Consider the following 20,188-nt stretch of genomic DNA (forward strand, 5'->3'; position numbering starts at 1 on the left):
TGCAGACACACAGGCGGAGGAGAGGGCAAGCGGGTGAGCAAACACGGCATTTACCTGCCCTCACAGAGATTCACCCCCCAAGGCGCCGGCGGGGTTCCCCCCTTCAGGCGGGGGCCCCACCCCAGCCTCCTCATCCTCAAAGTTTTGCGGTGAAACTTTGTGCCTCCCTACCGCTACGGGCACGCCTCCCGCCCGGTGGTAGGAGCGCGGCGCTCCGAAGCGGGCAGGTAAAAGGGGTGGCGCGGGGGCGGCCGGGCCGGGCGGGGCGCACCGGGGCGGGGCGCGGAGGCCGCCTCCGCCCCGGTCGGCGAGGCGGGTGGGCTTGTTTGGGGGGTTGCTTCCTGACCCTGCAAGCAGCCTGTTTCTTAACGCGGCGCTCCGCTGCCGCCCAGCCCTGGGGTGCCGGGTGTTTTACTAGCGGGAGGAGGCAGCAGACGGATCGTGGCCGCCTCGGTATGTTTTCACCCTGGGGGATGGGGGTGGCCCGGGGCGAGAGCTTGCTTCGTCTGCTGCGGGTCTACCGGGGCGCTTCGCCTTCCCGGGGCCGCCGTGGTGGTAAGGGGCTCTCGCTCACGGGACCGGCTGCCGAGGGATGGCTCCCTACGGAGATGGAGGGTTGTGGGTTGTTTCAGGAGCTGGGCGCTCTGGAGCGTCCCCCAGAAGTTCAGTGGAAACCTAGTACTCCCCTGCCGCTTCCCCTGTACTGGGGGAAGGGGCGCTTCCCCTGTACTGTGCGAGGGAGCGCTCCGCAAAAGAAGCAACTTTTCTGCTGACTACTCTTCCTCCATTTCCCCCCCCCTTCACAGTCATCACACGAGAAATCGGGAATTCAGGGTATATCTATTAAATTAAAAAAAATAAATAAATAAATAGTAGTATTGTCTGTGCGTTTTCAAGCAGTAACATGAGTGATTAGGGCAACCAGACTGCAAGACTGGCATGCTGAAAACACTTTGTTTCACTGCGGTCAATAAACAAGGTCTTATCATTTAATTACATGAAAGAAGAAAAAAAGAAAGAAAGAAAGAAAAAAGACTGTTGACGCCTTTTTTTTTTTTTTTTTTTTTTTTTATTCCCCAGTCTTAAGTGGGGAAATGGGGGAGTCCATCTCCAACCTTGCCTATAAGATTCAGAGACATCAAGTTGCTGTCTCGCAAGCTGTTTCTGTATAACTTTTCATAATCCATGTGACTTTCACAGGACTGCTCACTGTCCTTCAGGCAGGTGAGAGCTAAGCATGCCAAACACGTCTTTGTGTGCTCAGGTACAGTAGGTGCAGTCCTGACTGGGAGCTATTATGGAAAATGATAAAGCCTTTATTCTTTTTGAAGTGAGGATGTGTCCTGGTCTGTAGAATGAAACCATTGGTATTGAATATTTTGATAAACTGGTAAAGTTCCAAACCTATAATTTTCACTGCTACGGGAGTGTTTTTGTGTTCTTTAAGCAAGCAGAACTTATCACAAAGCTGATACGTTAACCTACACACTCATGTATAGGACAGCTCTGCATTTATCTGTTGTTAACATGAGCACAGCTGCTTTCTATTTCATTTCTATGAGAACTGCAGCTTTCTATTAACTACAAGCTAATTAACTGGACAGTTACTGTGTGGATTAAACTAATATCATCTGAAGCTCAAGAGGATTTAAGGTTGACAGGTAGGACCAGGCTAGTGTCCATAATTCTACATGATCTCAGAAGTAACGTGGCTACTATGGGCTGGTTTCAGTCACCTGATACAATTCTTATGGGAATTTTTAATGGCATCAGAAAACAATACATGCTCTGTTAGTAAAATGAGTCTTATTTTTATATATTACTTCATTAAGAGTTTTTTCTTTGGAAAAATATTGAAGGGGTAATAAGAAGCAGGCTTTAATATATTAAAGTGGCCAAATCGAAAGCAAAACATATTTACTGTGCCACATTATTCATTTTGTATAACATATTGTATGCTATAAAGTGCATTAATATGCACTTAATATGCATTAATAACAAAACATAATTTCTTTAGCAGCATTGAGGTTTTATATGTAACAAGGGAGAGTAAAGTAGAAAAATGCTAAATATGTGCAACTTGACTGGTGGGAAGTTGCTCTGGTGATGTTGATGTTTGGAATTTTCTGATTATTCTTGAAACTTTAATTTTAAGATTTTTTTTTTCTTTTTGAAGGGACTTTGTTGTTTCAGGATTTTCAGTGGGCAAGGGAAGGATGCTTACTTTAAGCAGTTTTCTTCTCAAAGAAATCTACGTATTTTCATACAGAAGATTCCATTTTATATAAATATATATGTATTTCAGATATGTATTTCATGCAGCGGGTTTCATTGTTTTTCTTACAGAACTCTAACAAAATTCTCTTAACCTGATTTGCGAGGCTGGTAAGTAGTAATCTGTTATTGCCAGTGGAAAAAGTTGTGCAGGCCAGATGGTGTCTTCAGTTACACTTATAAGAAGGCTGTGTCCGAGTGTCTCTGGAGGTTGAGAATTTGCTGAGGTATGGAGGCAAGGCTGATGTATCAGTGGCCTGACTGTTAGATCATAAAGGAAGACACTGGTTATCTGCCTTCAAGCCACCAGGTACTGATATACTGGCTGTCATGAGATGGGAGAGAAACTCATCGCTGCGCTGCCCTCTGCTTAGCCCTTGTAGTGAAGTCTGGCAGAGTTCTAACCTTTTAGACCCTCAAGTAGATTCCTATGGATTGAAAGGGCAACATTATGAAACTTTTTTTTTCTTTTTTTTTTTTTTTTTTTTTCCCTCACTCCTGTGAATTTGCTCAGCAGGACTGTTTGGTTATCTTGATTCGATTATGCATTTAATTCAAATTTCTCTAAAACTTTGACTTCACCCAACCATAATTCTCTGCATAACTTGCCAGAGAGAGAAAAGAGCAAATACTGTGTATTTATTCCTAGCAACTATTGGGATAAACCAGAACAAAGAATAGCACTGCCTTATAAGAAGAACTTTGCAAGCATTGTTAAGAGCTAGGGCTGTACCTCATGTTGTTGTGAAGCCAGAGAGTTGAGGTGTGGAGAGTGGAAAGGTGATCCCAGAGGATACGCATGAAGTAGGACACAAGCTAACGGATGAGAAGTGAGGGAGGAGGGAGAACGGTGAAGTGAGAAGATACTCTTGTATCCTTTCGCTGACTGTGCTGAAAGTAGCCTGGGCGGGTGTCCAGCAGGACATTCCTTGGCGCAAAATTATCCTGCCATGATACTCCTGTAGAGGCATCAGGAAATGTGTTGCTTCTTGGGGGTAAAAAGAAAAGAAGGAAGGAAAAAATGATGTGTGGGCTGTGAAGGGTTGCAGTAGCTTAGTGTGCTATTTCTCATTTTCCTTTATTAACTCAGGTGTGTCTTCGGAGATGCTGAGTGAGTGGGAATTTGTGGTAACCCACAGTAACACGAATGCTTTGACCATTATAAGGAGCATCTATTTATTCACTGCTGGCTAACCACTAATTATGATCATCCTTTTTCAGGTGGAGGAAAAAGTATGGAGGGGAATTAGAAAGAGGAATAATACATTGCCTCCAACTACTTAGAAACCCTTCTGTATTTGATTTTAGAGCTAGGTGATGGCAAAGGGAATAGTCTCAAGGAAATATTAAGTTAGCCAAATGTACTACAACCAAGAACCACTGGTTTTGTGTGGTCTAGAATAACAGGAAGCCAGGAATGGTATTTGAGTGCTAGAGATGCATCTCCTCAGCTGCAGGTGTATTTGCTTGCCAGGTAGAGAAGGGTGGATGATGTACTGAAATAAAGAAGCACGCCAAAAGCAGGATATGAACTCTTACTCATTTTGGGGGTGGCTGTGCTATTTCATTTGCTTGTGTTGGCCCTGTGTAGGAATTTGCACCTTTGAACAGAACCCAAAACACAAACGGGAAAAATGCAGGGGTTTTACATTAGTGGAATGTGGATTCCTGAAACTCTTAAATTTGACAATGGAGTTAAGCAATTTAGCCTCAGAAGTGAATAACTATAAACTTGTCAAGTTTCTAATTTTTGCTGCAAAGAGCTTTGTGTTGCCAACACAACATTGTGTTGCATGTACTGTTTTTGTCTGCTGTTCTCTCTCCATACATAATAGGAACAGTATGTAGCAACCTCTCACAAAAAGTTGAAAGGACTTGAAATTTTAGGGTGCAAGCATCCCTAACATGTTCCCTTTGCAACCTTGAGTTGGAATGGCACATTAGGGTACATACCTCCAAAGAGATGAGGAGAGGTTAAGCTAAAGAAAAACTTGATTTCATCATAGCTGAGAGAGTCATAGCAGTTAGGTTGTATTAGTTTTCCTGAAGTAACCATCCTATCCAGTATGTCAAACTACTGCCCAGTAGAGCAATTTGGACCAGGACAGAGGGCAAAGAAAGATCTACAGCTTAACTGGGATGCTAGGCTTCCACGTGGATAGGACTGATCTCCTCTGAAAACACTCAGGTTGAAAGCAATTGATTATTTGCTCTTCCCTTGCAGCCACAAAGGAGCATTCATCTTGATTAAAGAATATTTGCAGATATGTTCACTTTGCCAGGATGCTGGGAGTGTTTTCCACGACCGTTGCATTTTAATGCTGAAAGAGCAAATTTGTCAGTGTTGCATGGCCATTTTTCAACTTCTGCTAGAAGACTACTGGACTCAGACTTTTTTTAATGCAACTATCACTTTTTCTGTATGTGGGTTACAAATCACTGTATTAAATAAATTAAACTACTTATTCAAGCTGAAAAGCCTTTAAAAATATTATAAGGTAGCAGAATAGGTTTACATTCTAGATGGGTTTGATCTATTTAGAGTCTAACCAATGCTGAAGTAGGTATTCTTATTTAAAGCTAATCTTAAAATGTAGCCAACACATAAGTAATACAGTTTCATGTAAATAAAATTAAACTAATTGCAAGAAACCTGAAAACTTGATACAAAGATAAATGTAACGACTGATGGTGGAGTAGGATTTTTTTTTTCTTGGTGTTCTTTTGTAGTTTAAAGAGGTATTAAAACACTTTTTTTAAAAACAAACTTCTATCCCCTCAAAACGAAAACTATCCTAGTAGAAAAACCTCTTTTTTTTTTTTTTTTTTTTTTTCATATTAACAGACTAAATTGCTTGCTACTGCTCCTGGTTTTTACTGTGCATCCAAAAGATGATAATGCAGGGCTTGCAGGTGGTGCTGCCTGCAGTCATGATGGTGCTTGGGCAAGGTCAGCTCTATATCCTGTGCCAGCATGTGTCACAGATGCATATAATGGGTGGTACTGCTAACAGAAAAACTGTAGGCACCTGGTTAGGGCTGTAGTTTGATTAAACCAGTGTTTTCCTACTTCATTTGTCAGAAAAGTTCCCATTCCATTGTTTTGTGGAGTAGCTTTTAGTTGGATCAAGTTTCTGAATGTTTCTGTGTGGATGCGTAAGCCCTGCTGCTGGCAGAAGGGGCAGGGCAGTCAGGGTTGATGAGAGCAAGTGGCTGGCAAGAGCTGCAGTGCCAGCCTACACATGTTGGGAATGTCTATGGAGCTGTGTGAGATGTTGAAAGTAGAAAAAAAAAAAAAGTTCTGAAAAGTTTCAGATGCTTCTTTGTTGGTCTTGAAATCTTTTGCTTCTTAGAAAACATAGTTACTCTGTTCATTCAGCAGCTATTTTTAATGGGATTCCCTCCTAAGCCTTATGTGTATGTGTATTTTTAGAAATTCAGCATGTATAGATATGACAGTGCTGAGCTACTTAAAAATACGAACTTTTCTTGTGGAACGTGCCATACTCTCAGTTTTCAGAATACATGTAACTGGTAAGTGTCTGCATTTTAGTTTTCCATTTATTTGAATGCACTTGAACTTCTGTTCTGTTCTTTTAATGTTTTTCTCTTTCAAATATTTTTTTTTTTCAATGTACTGTCTTCCTTTAAAAGCTTGACTTGTTCTTTGCTGTAGTTTATGAGACACTTCTGTCAGGTACTCACTTACAGGAGTGTTCCATTTTGTTGAATTTCAATGTGCTTTTTTTATCCTCTTACTGTTCAGGCTAGCTTTAACAGCTGCTCTTCAGTTTCTAGTAAACTGCTTTCAAACCAAATGTGTCCTGATTCAGGTTAACAATTTGGCTTTTTTTATGCTCTGCAGTGTCTTCTGTATGCTGTTATAAACTGAGTTTTATGGCCTGTTTATGTCAGGTGTAGGGTGTTAACTAAATTACTTCCTTCTTCTAGGCCCTCTGCTCTTCAAAATAGTAGTCATTTTTGCAAGATCACATTTCCAATGAAGTTAACATCAAGAATCAGGTTCTTGACAAATCTTTCCCATGTCACAACATAGCTTGGTAAAATGCTGATCAACTAATTCCCCAAGCATCTTATCTGTGGGCATTAACCATTACGGCAGTGGGTGATGTCCAGTGGTGTGGAGGTGGACTGGTATCTGTAGCCACTTGAAGAGATTTGCTTAATTCTCATCCAAGGGATTTGCTTAAATCCTGTCTTGACATCGTCAAAATTGTGAACAGCAATCTCAGCATTGGAAAATAATAGTTTGTGAGAGATACAGCTTGCATTCAATATGCATTCACTGGATACAGATTCTTTGGTGGAGTATAAGAATGTAGCATAAGAACTAGCTGCATCTGTTATTATTCCAGGTCAGAGTCTCAAGGGAAGAAGTTCACATACTGAAGAAGATGCAGATGCACTGAAGATTTCATAAAAATGAGCCATGCATTATTCTGAAAGCTGAGAAGTAGCCCTCTGATAGGGTCATGAACCTAAGACAAGTCTTTGTGTCGCTACTGATGTTTGGAGTAGCTGGTCTACTCCTCTTCATGTATCTGCAAGCCTGGATTGAAGGACAGCATACAGGTACAGTAGGTTTTTGGTTTTCTTGTGTGTGTGTGTGTGTGTGTGTGTTTTGGAGGGGAGGGTGGGGAGGGGCAGGGTCAACTACTTTTTTTGTCCTGGTTAAAGTAATTGCATCCATGACTTAAATGGTTGTCAGACTTGTTTAATATCTATACTTCATACATGCATTAAGAAATAACTTGAATCTCAGGAAAAGATGACCCCAGGTGCCTAATTGTGCTATCAGCTTCGTTTGCGAAAATAAGCGTTGCAAATACGTACTGTGTCCAAGTCCACTTCTGATATAATTCTAGATGCTGATTTTTTTCCTCTGCTTTTTTTACATATTTTATGTTGTGTGGCAAAGTAATTCTTGAAGAATTATTGTAATGTTTTGTAGACAAAAGTGGGCTTCTAGGTAGCAACACTTGTACTGAATCATTCTAACCCAGTCTCGTGGTGGTGGTGTTGCTGTTAAAGCTGGTTAGATACTGGATTTACAAACTTTTTTTTATATGTAGCATCAGAGGCACATTGCAATTTCAGGTAAGTATTTATTAGCATTGAATAAGGGTTACACTTCTGAGCAAAGTTACTGTTGTGGCAATTTACCATGCTTTAGTTTGCCCCACGGGATGACCTAGATCCCTTTTTGAATTAAACAAGAACATATGCTTCACATCAGGCCCTGCTGGATGCTCAGTTCACTGGACCAGTCCATAGTTAGTCTCGTGTAAACCCCTATGAAATGTGTGTTGGGTGAATATCCATAATATCTTCAACACCCACTGTTTTGCTCTGCAGATCTACTTCTGTTGTGCCACCCTATTTGATGGCCTATTCTTGGTTATAGTTCTGTACTTGTTTTGCAGTCCTTCTTCAACCCCCTACTCTCTCCCTCTACCCACACTCCACCCAAAATATGGAATGATCCCAGTTTGTTAAGAAGTAATGATTTTTATGTCCTCTTGTCTCTATTGCTCAACTTCTATTACCTCTGTAAAACTCTAACTTCATAATATACTGATGCCACTGTGAAGAAATACATTTATAAAACCACATTAGTCTTTTGGTTTTATTGATCTGTGTTTTTATTCTGCATGAGCTGCTAGGCTCTATTTTAGAGCAGAGAAGGGTGGTTGTGGTGAGGTTCTAGTGTATTATTCCTGCAATTATTTGATGCTGATCTTAATTTTTTTTTTTTTTTTTTTTTTTTTTTTAAATTAAGTGCAGTGCTCAGTGTTCATGTCAGCTTGTTAATGTTTCTCGGCTGATCATACAACCATGCAATATCTTGAGTTGGAAGGGATCCACGAGGATCATTGAGTACAGCTCCTGGTTCCACACAGGACCACCCAAAAAGCAGACTGTGTGTCTAAGAGCATTGTCCAAATGCTTCTTGAACTCTGACAGGCTTAGTGCTGTGACCACTTTCCTGGGGAGCCTGTTCCAGTGCCCAACCACCCTCTGGGTGAAGAACTCTTTCCTAATACCCAGTCTTACCCTCCCCTGTCCCAGCTCTATACCGTTCCCTCGGGTTTACATCTCTGCTGTCATCAGAGAGCAGAGATCATAGAATCATTGAGGCTGGAGAAGACTGCCGAGGTCATCTGGCCCAACCATCCTAGTACCATCAGTGACCCACCACTTAGCCATGTTGAACCCCATCCCAATGGCCTCTGCCCATCAACCCATCCTGTTCAGGTCCCTCTGCAAGGCCTTCCTAACCTTCCAGCAGATTGACACTTTCCCCCCAACTTGGTGTTGTCTGCAACTTACTGAGGCTATGCTCCATTCCCTCATCCAAGTCGTCAATAAAGATATTAAAGAGGTTAGTCACAGACATCAGCCTCTGGAGAACATCACTGGTGACCTGTCGCCAGCTGGATTTCACTCTGTTCACCACTACTGTCTGGGCCTGGCCATCCAGACAGCTTTAACCCAGCAAAGAGTGTACCTGTCCAAGCTGTGGGCTGTCAGCTTCTCCAGGAGAATACTGTGGGAGACCCATGTCAAAGGCTTTGCTGAAGTCTAGGTAGACTACATCAACAGCTTTTCTCTAATCTACCAGGCAGATCACCCAGTCGTAGAAGGAGATGAGGTTGGTCAGGCAGGACTTACCTTTCATGAAGCCATGTTGGCTGTGCTTGATCCCTGGTTGTCTTGCATATGCTGTGTGAATGCACTCAAGATGATCTTTTCCATAAACTTCCCTAGGTCAAGGTAAACCAAAGTCAGGCTGACAGGACTGTAGTTCTCCAGATTCTCCTTACCACTGTTCTTATAGATGGGCATAAGATTAGCAAATCTCCAGTCATCTGGGACCTCTCCAAATGACCATGAGTGCTGATAGATGACAGAAAGCAACCCAGCAATCACATCCAACAGTTCCTTCAGCACCCTTGGGTGAATCCCATCTGGCCCCATAGACTTGTGACAGCCCAGGTGAGGCTGCAGGTCTCTAACTCTTTCCACCTGAACTATGGGGGGTTTCCTCTGCTCCTCATCCCAGATTTCCAGGTCAGGAGGCTGAGTACCTTGAGGATAAGTGGTCTGACTAGTAAAGATGGATGTAAAGACATTAAGAACCTCAGCCTTTCCCATATCCTCAGTAGTCATGTTCCCACTGCATCCAGTAAAGTATGGAGATCAGCGTCTGCCCCTCTGCTCTGCTCATGAGGGAACTGCCAGCCACTATGAGGCCTGCCCTCAGTCTCCTCTTCTCTTCGCTGAACAAATCAAGTGACCTCAGCCAATCCTCATACGTCTTGCCCTCTAGACCCTTCACCATCTTTGTAGCCTTCCTTTGGATACTCTCTAATAGTTTTATGTCCTTCTTATATTGTGGTGCCTCAAACTGCACACAGTACTCAAGGTGAGGCTGCACCAGCACAGAGCAGAGCTGGACAATCCCTTCCCTCGACAGCTAGCCATGTCATGCCTGATGCACCCCAGGGTACTGTTGGCCCTTTTGGCTGCCAGGGTACACTCCACTTAATGTTAACCAGGTCCCTTTCCACAGGACTGCTTTCCAGCCTCTTGTCCCCCAGTTTGTATGTAAAGCCAGGGTTGGAATCCCAGGTGTGGAATCCAGCACTTGCTGTTTTTGAACTTCATGCAGCAGTTGATGATTGCCTAACCCTCTAATTTGACAAGATCTCTCTGCAAGGCTTCTCTACCCTTAAGGGAGTTGATAGCTTCCCCCAATTTAGTGTGGTCTGCAAACTTAATATACCTTCAAGTCCTGCATCCCAGTCATTTATGAAAACTCTGAAGAGAACTGGCCCCAAAATGGAGACCTGTTGCGAGTAATAGTGTATTTACAAGCTTATATTAAACAAAACTGTTAAAAGAGTTAAATTGACTGGCATTGGAATGGTTCCCATGTAATCAAGTGTTGACAGGAAGTTGTTTACAGAAACAGAGCTTGCAGTGGAAGTCTGCCTTGAAAAATCTCTACTGTTGTTGGGTATGTTAAGGGCAGATATCCTTGCTTTCAAGGTAGTTCAGGAATGTAGATGATGACTGTAGATTATTGATTTATTTACTTGCTGACATTCTTTACATTCCTTGCATCTTTTGTCCTGTAATTAACCTTTTCTTTCATGCAGTGCTCCTTGTTACCATTTCTCACTGTTCCCCTCCTTCCTTCCCTTTCACTCTCCATTTTCATTTTCTCTGTATGTGTGTACTATTAAAAAGAAACAGTGAAAAACAAAAAGAGAATTAGAAGATATGTTCTTTTAGGCAATCAGATGCTTTCTTTGGGGGGTTCTCTTTGATGTATTGCCATAATCTTCATCAGGAGAGAGGTTTTCCTGAAGAAAACATCATTTCCATGTGAAAATATTTCCATAACAAAATAGAAACTAACGGAGAATAACAGAAAGGGTTAGCGAGCTTAAAATGTGATTTCAGTTTTGAGTGCCCTTTTATCTCGCTGGACTGCTGTTTTGACAGCACTTCAGCAGGATTCAAAAAATGAATTTTGGCACTCTTGGCAGTGACTAGGTCATATACATCAGAATGAGCATGGAGAAAAATCATTCTTTGGTGTCTGCTGTTGCATGCATGTCTTCCAATTTAAAATGTAGAAAGACATTCTTTTTTTTTTTTTTTTTTTTTTTTTTAATTTTATTTTATTTCAAATACCTGTATCTCTTCTAAATATTCTGCAGCTCAATTCTCTCATGATTTTTATCCCCCTTTCCTGGTTGCTGCCTTAAGAGTTTCTATGAAATAAAGCACATTTGCATATTCACAATATACCTTAGTTTGTGGGTACTCTCCTTTTCTGCAGTGTTTTTCATATTTCTGTGTGTTGTACACTATAGCTTTTTTGAGGATGAACTGTGTCTGGAGAATCCCAAATTTATGAGCATCTTTATAAGAATTTTATGTCCTCTTCTGTGAGTTGCTAGTTGCACAGCTGTAAGACAATTTTAGTCTACAAGTGGCTGAGTGTGTGATTTGATGTTCTGCTAAGAAATGGAAAGTGTTCCTTGTGTTTCTCAACTGCTATGCCACAAGACAATAGAGACAAGTCTTCATTGTAAGCATGACTATTTTTATCTTCCATACTCAAGACCAACAACAATCTTGTTTGCATTTGGTTGTTGAAGCATGGAAAGCTGGCTACCTTTGAGTTTAGGAACATAATGTATGTATTTTGCACCAGAGGGTTGCTGTTGATTACCACATATTCCTATGAATGTCTGACTTTATAAATCAAAATCATTGAAAGAGATGCTAGATTTAATTGATTACTGTTTTTAATGTTCATACTTATTTCTCAGATTCTCATAGTTTTGATATAATTCCCAGTCAGATATAGATTTTGTGGGGAATTAGAAAATTGTATAGTAATATGCTGTTCCTCATTAGTGTTCTTACTATTGTATTAATCAATTTACTTTCACGCTCACTGTTTGTGTTACCACATTTTGTCTTTCTAGCTGTTCATAATTTTTCACACTGGACCTAATGCCACTATTGTTGTATAGTTTAACTTCTTTTTCTCCTTTTGGCCATCTTCTTTCAACTAGCTGTTCACATCTCTAAGACCTCTGCTATGATTTGATTCCACTTCTTGTCTTATATCCTTGTTGATCTGGTCTTCTCTAAGCAAGTGTGTTGTTTTTCTGTTTGTTTGTTTTCCCCAATTTACTTCTGCAAACTTCCCTTCTCACTTACTTTTACCTAACCTATGAATCTGCCATCCTGTCCACCTACTTCAGGTGTACCTGTAGGCTCAGCACAGCCATGTCTCCTTCCTACTGTGCTTGGGCTCTTCAGGTTAATTCTGGTCACAGTCACCATCTCTATTTTTTTTTTGTATTTTATTAAAAAAATAAAATAAAATAAAAAATACCATATCTTACATTTGTAGATGCCTAAGAAGCACCTCTTAATTATATGGTGGTCCTTTCTGATGGCTTTTTACAGAGATTAGCAAACTGAAAGAAAAGGCGAGTTCCTTGGTTTGGTACAGTGCATAGAGCGTTTAAAGACAGGATGATATAACCTTACTTGGATGTTGCAACATTCTTCTGCTGGGCGTCTTCAGTTCACCTCAATGGAGTAATAGGAAACAGACTTCTTGAGCAGTTTGAGACATGTCTTTAAATACATACAGACTTCATTTGATTGAAAACTTCACTGACATCAACAATGATCATGTAACATACATTTATGTTCTGACTACAGCATATATGTAAATATATTCATTTATATATGTTCAAATATAAAAATGAAATTGGTATAAATTCAATTTAATCTTACAGCTTTACTGGACAGTTTCCCGTACTGTCTTACATTGCTCACTGAGAGTATTAAGCACTGTGGTATTGATGAAAAGTCAATTGCCATTTATTGCGTGTTTAATAATTTCCAGAAGTATTAATCTCATACAGGAGGCAAATTTAAGGGTCTTCCATAGTTGAAGTTGAGTTTTATATCATGAATCACTTGAATTAAGGTGTGAGTGTGCAAAGCACACTTGCATTTTGACCCTTCTACGTTAGAGATGTGAATTAGACTTTAAGTTAGGCATTCAGATGTACTTCAAAACTTTTTTTTGGCGGCTGATGTGATTTGCCATGGCTGATTACTACAAAATATTCACAAAAATATTCTGTGATTAGACCTGTGTGCTGGGGGTTATGGTTTTCTTCTTTTCTCCTCTTAGTAAATTTCATCTAATTCATTGTTGTGAAGTGTGCGTATTAACTCCATGATTACCAGGAACTCCTTCAGTGTTTCATGAAGTGCAGTATGACTGATAATTCATCTGAAGCAAGGCTGCATTGCCCCTATCGTCCCATAGATTTCTAGTTCCCAAGTGTGGGAAAGTCTGTCTCTTCTTTTTCCCAGCAGCTGTGTTTCACCTTAGGGATACTAGCTTTCTTGTGCATGCTTTCTGCTCCCTTTGCAGGCTGCAAGCGTGGTTGTTTTGATTTTGCCCAGGGTCTTTGCAGCACTCTATGGGTGCCCAAACAGCTTTCTGCAGCTTGTGTGCTTTACTGATGCAGGCTTTGAGCTCCCGAATAGCTTCATGGAGACCCCATTCTGGTTCCTTAGGTCACGTATTTCATTTCTGTGAAGAATCTGAACAGAGTTCACTCAAATTGTCTTTAACAATCCCATTTTAAGAAAAATTTGACATTCCATAAAATGACATGAGCTTTCTCAGTTCAGTCTGCTCTTGGTAGCTATCCAAGCTGTATCTGTACGATTTGGCATAAGAGGGTGTGCTTTCTTTCCTGCTTTCCTAGACTTGGTAATTCAAGTGATCTCTTGGGTCATTTGGTTAACTCAGTGAGATACTTTGAGTCTGTGGAGCTTCTTCCTTATCTTGACACTCAAAGTAGCAAATGAATGCATGCAACATATGGTAATATTTAGTCTTTGCTGTTTGTGTGGATTTATACCTATCTATCTATCTATATGTATGTATATATATAAATTTAAACCTTGCCTAAATGGAGCAACATTGATGTGGCTTACAGGGTAATTCATATGTAATGAATTGCAGAGGCAACTGTTTACTCGAAGTAGTAGTTTTGCCAGAGGGTCCTCAGTAAATGCAATATACTAAAAATGGTTGTAAATGAAAGAAAAGGAGCCTGATCAATAAAGGATATTAATCATGATTAATCTAGTTGTTTTAGTAACTGAAATATTTCTGTTACAGAAGTCTTGGGTAGTTTGCCTGAGGCTTGCTAACAGTTGAAGAATGCCACCAGTATGGGAAAGCAATTCTTCCTGGTTTACAATGCCTAACTATCAGTGAGGCTGTTCTAATAGGGCTGTGTGTTCAGGCTTTACTCTTCTCATCAAGATACATGGTTTTCTCTGTGTGTTTCACCTCCCCTTCCCCCCCCACCCCCCCCGCCATTACTGGCTTGAAGCACAAAAGAAAGATGCTTCTTGGTGAGTGGTTTTATTGTTCTCGAAGTCCCAGAAATACAAAATTTTAGTAGGTGAATTTTCACTGTATAGCTTAAGAGTTGTCATTGTTCCCCACCTCCTTAAATGGGTTTAAACTATATAGAGAAAACAGTTCTCTTTTGTGGAGGAACTGATACTTCGTTGTACCATTGTGATCTAAATATACAAGTCAAAGCTAAATATCAGAAATTATGGTTTTCAGAGTTAGTGATTATGACATCTCACCCTATCTTCAGTAGCAGCAAAACAGAAATTTTAAGAAAAATAAATTAGAATTTCACATTGCAGCATATGACATTTAAGACCGTGTTTATCTTTTTGTGAGGATGTGCTTCCTAAGTGTGGCTCTTTAGTAGCCCTCAGCCTTGTGGGTCAGTTCTTTTTACATTTATCATTCCTATAGCTAAGTACCTTCTCATTTTATACATCATGCTTCCTTAAAAGAAATTCCTGCTGTGATTTTTTTTTTTTATTTTTTCTTGAGGGTGTCATGAAATAACATTTTTGAGTTGGTGGTAAGTTTTAATCCTTTAGTATTTAGCTTTCTTGTTTCAGTGGTGTGAATGAAACTAAACAGGATGAGTTTTTTGGGCCTCCTATCAGCTGTATGTTCAATAATGTGGTTGAGCAGAAGCTGATGACATTTTACTTACTGTTTATAAACTTTTGACAACCCACCCATACTCATTAGTACCTAGACCACAGAAGTCTACTTCTAACAATATGTGGCTAGTATCTTAATTGTACTGTGGACACCTTGAAGTATTCTTTTTTGCCTGTTCTCAAGCACTTCTGTGTTGAGAGCTTTGTGTAATCATCTTCTTTTTGTAGGTATGTAATTGAACTCACTTCAGAATTTGTGCTATAACCACTGCTGAGGGGCTTGGGGGTTTGAGATTGGAATGCATATAAAGTAGGGCATCCCCTTTCATAGGAAGGCTGAATATGCTGTTTTCAAAATGCTCTTTTGAATTGGATCTGAAAAACGTAGGTGGTCTGGTGGTCTTCACACTGTTATTCAAATCCTTGGAACAGAATAACTAGATGTGGTTTTTCATGGAGTCCTTAGCAGTCATTCTTTTTTGTTAGGTAACTATGCTGTGGTGTTTTTTTTTTTTTTTTTTTTTTTTTTGTTTGTTTGTTTGTTTTTTTACACATTATTCAATTTCTATGTAGTTGTCTAACAAATTTGCTGTCACTGACTGAATTTTTTAGTTACAGTTGTGGCTGTTTATAATAACTTTTGTCTCCAGAAAGCCCTTTTCTTAAAACCTGACTATTCAGGTAATGAAGCATTGGAGTCTTGTCTCTGTAGTGCACTGATTGTATGATGCAATACAATTCAAGATACACTTAAAACCTTACAAATCAAGAAGGCTGGAGAGAGAATTTTTACGTGGCAAATCATAATTTAGAAGAAACAGTAGTAAAAGTTTGAGAGAAGTTTTTCCGTTCCTGACCTTTCTGTTCTTCTGAAGTGTGCTGCACACTTTCATAATAGTAAGTGGTTTGCACACTTTCATAATAGTAAGTGGTTGCCATCAGTACATCTAAGGCTCCTTTATCTCTGATGTTGAACAGCTTTGATTTCTCTCTTGATTACAAACAGCCCTGTTAGAGCATGTGATGTGGTCTCTGCAAAATTGCAAGGGAAACCTTTGGATTCTTAACAAAAAAATTAGAAATTCTGATATTTTTAAGTATGTGTATATGTATGTTTGTATATTTACTTTCAGTATGCTCTTTGTTTCCCTTATTTGTGTGGGAGTAGAGACTCTTGGCAGGAGACGTAATTTAGACAAAAACCTATCTTCTCAGCATAGTCAGATATTTGGGATGCACAGGGATCAGAACTGTTTTGAAGTTCAGTCTCAAGAGCCCTTGTTTCTGTCTTTTTGCTTCAATTTTATTTATGGTGCTACTGTAAACAGGTTATTTCTATAAATTAGGGGTAATTGTTTATAACCTAGCAGCATCTGTGAGAAATAAACATTTTAAATATCAGGGAGCCATTTCATTGTACAAGGGATTAATGTCCTACTTATCATATGTATGATCTAGCTGGAAAATATGATGCATGTCTTGAGCAAAAAGTTCAGTGAAGAAAAAAAATCCCTCCCCCTCCCTTTTTCTTTTAAGAAAATGAAAAAAAAAATGGTTTTATTTTTGGTCCTTTTGTATTTTTAAGGGCAATCATCGTGGCAAGGCAGCATGGTGATCAACTAGGCTTTCAGGTTTGGGTCCCTGCTGCCTCAGACAACTGTCTCACATATTTTTTGTATTTTTACTGCATTTATGTTAATGGCATTTTCAAGGAAATATTTCTAAATTTCTACAGTATTTCTATGGAAGGCGTTTTATAACTGTCAGTTTGAAACCTGGAAGATTCATGTTACATCAGCATATAGTGTTTTTCTTCTCAACTTCTCCAACCTTGAGCCTTATGGCTATGTCTGTGGGACCAAATGCTGCTGTCTTTAGGCACAAAGAAGAATGAGTGAAATACTACCAAATGGTATGTTTAAAACAACCACCACTAACAACAAAAAGTAACAAACTGCACCTACAAAAACTCCAAAGCTTGTTCTTTTCTATTCAAAATAACTGTCAGGAAGCAAATCAGCTTAAAGGCTCTCTTTGTAAAATTGTAAATATTTGTTAATTAAGGGGACTGCAAAATATGCAGTATTTTAAATGTTACACTGTATACAGATGAAGATGTTCTCAGGCGCTCATCAGCTTCAAGCCTCACTTAACAGGGAGAACAATCTCAGGCACTTCCACTTGGTCTGGACTTTGACTGGTTTGGTCCTGGTTTAGTGAAGAGGTGCAGCAGCATCCTGTACTGCCTGGAAAGCCTTTGCTCACCACAAGTGGCAACAGTATTTTGCAACTATGAAAATGTTATCTGTTACAGTAGGTCTTTAGGAACTCCCACTCCTTCCAGTCCAATTTATACCCAGCAAAACTGATTCTTCCTTACCATGCACACTCTGAGCCTCCCTATGACAACAAAATCCAAGTGTGTCATTGACCTCTAGCAAACCTGTGTAATACCTGCTAACAAATACAATTTGTCCCTCACTGCTTTGTTGTTTAAGATGATTTTGTGATATTGATATTGACTGTAAAGCTTTCCATCACATGATCCTGGCTGAAATTCACAGTGCACAGCTTTAACAAAATCAGGCAGAATAGGCACATTTTTTTCTTAATCCTTCAGCTTCATATAAGCCTATTCAGGACCATGTAAGGGACAATGACATAACAGCTATCAACATTTCTGAGGGGTGGTAGAGATCTTGAAGTTTGTGAGATTGTTAAGGATGCTAAGCAAAATACATCCAAGATTTCACATCTATTCAATAATAATTTTCCTGTTTAAAGCTCTGTATTCTTTTAAGAGAATAAAGCCCTGACAGGTGGTCAAAGCTTGACATTTACAAGCTAATAATAGTGGAAAGTGATTTAGAGACAAATGATTTAAACTTACTGCATCACACTCCTATTTATTTATTTTGGCCCAGGGATGCTGCAGATTTAGAAGCTTATATCTATGACATGGGATATGGGGTCAATGGAGGCTATGGTTGTACAGAGTTTAGTTTGTGTGCACAAAACCTACAGTGAGCTCAGTAAACAGGGTGGTAGGGTGGGGAGGGGAGAGGGCACCAAAAACCTACTGTCCTCTATTTCCCTGTTAAAAGTGCACTCGTTTATATTGATAGGTATGACTTTATATGGATAGGTATGACTTTGTGCCTTATCTGTTGATGATGTTTCACCTAATGGCACACAAGGTTAACCTTTCACTCCTCCAGGAAGATCTCAATTCTGACCTGTCTTGTTCCAGCAAGTGTTGTCATTCCATGCCCAGGCATTGCCCACAAAAGCTATGAACCAGTGAGGTTGATTCTTCTGACTTCCCCTAGATCAATTGGATGTAAGTGGTGACAGGTACAGTTCCATCAGCATGCTTAAGAAAAATCCAGAAGGGTCTCTGGACCCTAGCTGCTGGATTAAACATTCCATCAATGTTTTTTCTTTTTTTCTTTTCAAGGTTTGATGTTGTAACTGTGTCATTTGCTTGTGGTGTGTCCTGTGACCTGTATTCCACTCCCCCCCCTCCACCCTTCTCCCCCGCAAAGTAACAGTCAAATATCAGGTCTAGCACATCAACAGACTGGAGACTGATTTGTTTATGTCTCACTTTACCCAGTCTTCCTTTGGTGTCCTAGAGTGGTGCAACTGAACTTGGCTGTCAAAGGTGATTTGAAAGTTTGTTGTAGGAATTTTGTCTTCACTTTGTGTGCTTGATAACAAAATTAAAATATTACTGCTTTTTGCACATGGTTTCTGATGCCTTAATTAGTAAGTGTTTTAATTTTTATGTATATATGTCCAAGAAATTCACAGGCTTAGGATATTTGAGTTTCTTCATGACAAATGGAGATAGTAAGGAAATACTTGTCTCCTGGCAAAGGCATTCATTGCCCTAGAATGTAATGGATGATGGCCTAATAGCCACAAAATTTGACATGTACCTCAGGGGACTGTTTCTGCATGTCATAGACACTGGGAAATATGCAGAAATGTATCTAAAGATCAGCAGCCTAAGGTTAACAGTAATCAGAATAAATACTAATTTTTACTGTGAGAAAATGCTAGGTGAAAGAAGAGGAGGTGTTAATTGATTTTATACTTAATGTGATTGGAAGGGACCAGGTCATTTCAGTACCACTTAGAATCTAGCAACAAAAGAACTTGTCCAGCTCTATATGTGTAAGGGCATAGATGAAAAAGTTGTTAAGGGTTTGTAATACTTTCCACTATAGATATATTATACTCTCAGTGCTTAGAAACAGCTCAGGTGAACTGGTATTATCTGGAGTCACGTAGCTGTGCCCTAGGTTTGTGCCTGTTGCCTCTTGGTAAATTTGCAATAGAAAAGATTGTTGGGGGTTCTTGTTTTTGATTATGAGCAGCCAGAGAGATGTGGTGTGAGAGCTCTGTTAGCTGCACCTGGAAACACTCATTTGTATTAAGTAGAAACAGGGAAATATCAGTCCCTGATACGTTACCATTAATTGACAAAATACCTCTGTTAAGGGAAGAAAATTCATTTAATATGAAATAATACATATAGTAAGCAGTGTGCACAAAGAGAGTTTTATCTTTGAATTTAGTTGTATTTGATATTCTTGTTTAAACTTTTAAAAGGTGCAGACAGACACGCAGTTGTTCCTGAATGTTTTTTCTGTTGCCAAAACCTCATAGTTTCTCTATCATTTCCATCATTCCTGCTCTCACACAGCTGCTGATTGTTCCCAAATGCAATTGTGTTTGAGCTAGCAAGCCTTAATGTGAACAAGCATTTCACTTTCTTGGGTTAGGATAGGAATCTCACCTCTCCTGGTACAGAGACCTGCTTGCTGTGGCATGTGAATGGTGTTTTCTCTGCATAATTGTGAGTCATGGTGCAATTCCCAGCATCCTGGTTCACTTGGGAAGCCGGCTATTCTTGGCAGCCTTTCAGTAAGGCTGAAAATAGAGCAGTGTGTGCACGATGCAAGCTGTGTGGGAGGGTCAGCTACTCCACTGGAAGGGGCACAGCATCAGGTCCAGTCTCTTGAAGGGCACGCAGAGTCAGCTGAGTGCCAAGCAGTTGTTGTTGATGGGCATTGGCTGGGGAAAGGCAACCCTCTTTGTAGAGGGCTTTGGAGCCAGCAGAGTAAGAAAAATTGTAGCTCTTTTGTTAAAGGATGGCTACTTGGTGGAAGAAAGTAAAAGCTTCCACCACTAATATCCTTTAGCCCTGTTACTTAGCAAATTTATTCTTCTCAATCTTGACCTCACAATGGCAGCAGATGAAGGAGAGGCTTTACAGAAATGG

General features: G+C 40.0%; 1 protein-coding gene across 1 annotated transcript in view; it reads left to right on the top strand.

The window, feature by feature from the left end:
* Positions 1 to 390: 390 nt before the first annotated feature.
* The window catches only part of CHST9 (carbohydrate sulfotransferase 9), a 95,140-nt gene continuing 75,342 nt past the window's right edge, over positions 391 to 20,188 (top strand). The window contains exons 1-2 of the mRNA XM_032182318.1: positions 391 to 453; positions 6,651 to 6,867. Coding sequence (XP_032038209.1) covers positions 6,768 to 6,867 — 100 coding nt within the window. The 5' untranslated portion in view covers positions 391 to 453; positions 6,651 to 6,767. The remainder of the gene's footprint in view (positions 454 to 6,650; positions 6,868 to 20,188) is intronic.

Source organism: Aythya fuligula, chromosome 2 (genome assembly GCF_009819795.1).
Source record: "Aythya fuligula isolate bAytFul2 chromosome 2, bAytFul2.pri, whole genome shotgun sequence".
NCBI classification, from domain to species: domain Eukaryota; kingdom Metazoa; phylum Chordata; class Aves; order Anseriformes; family Anatidae; genus Aythya; species Aythya fuligula.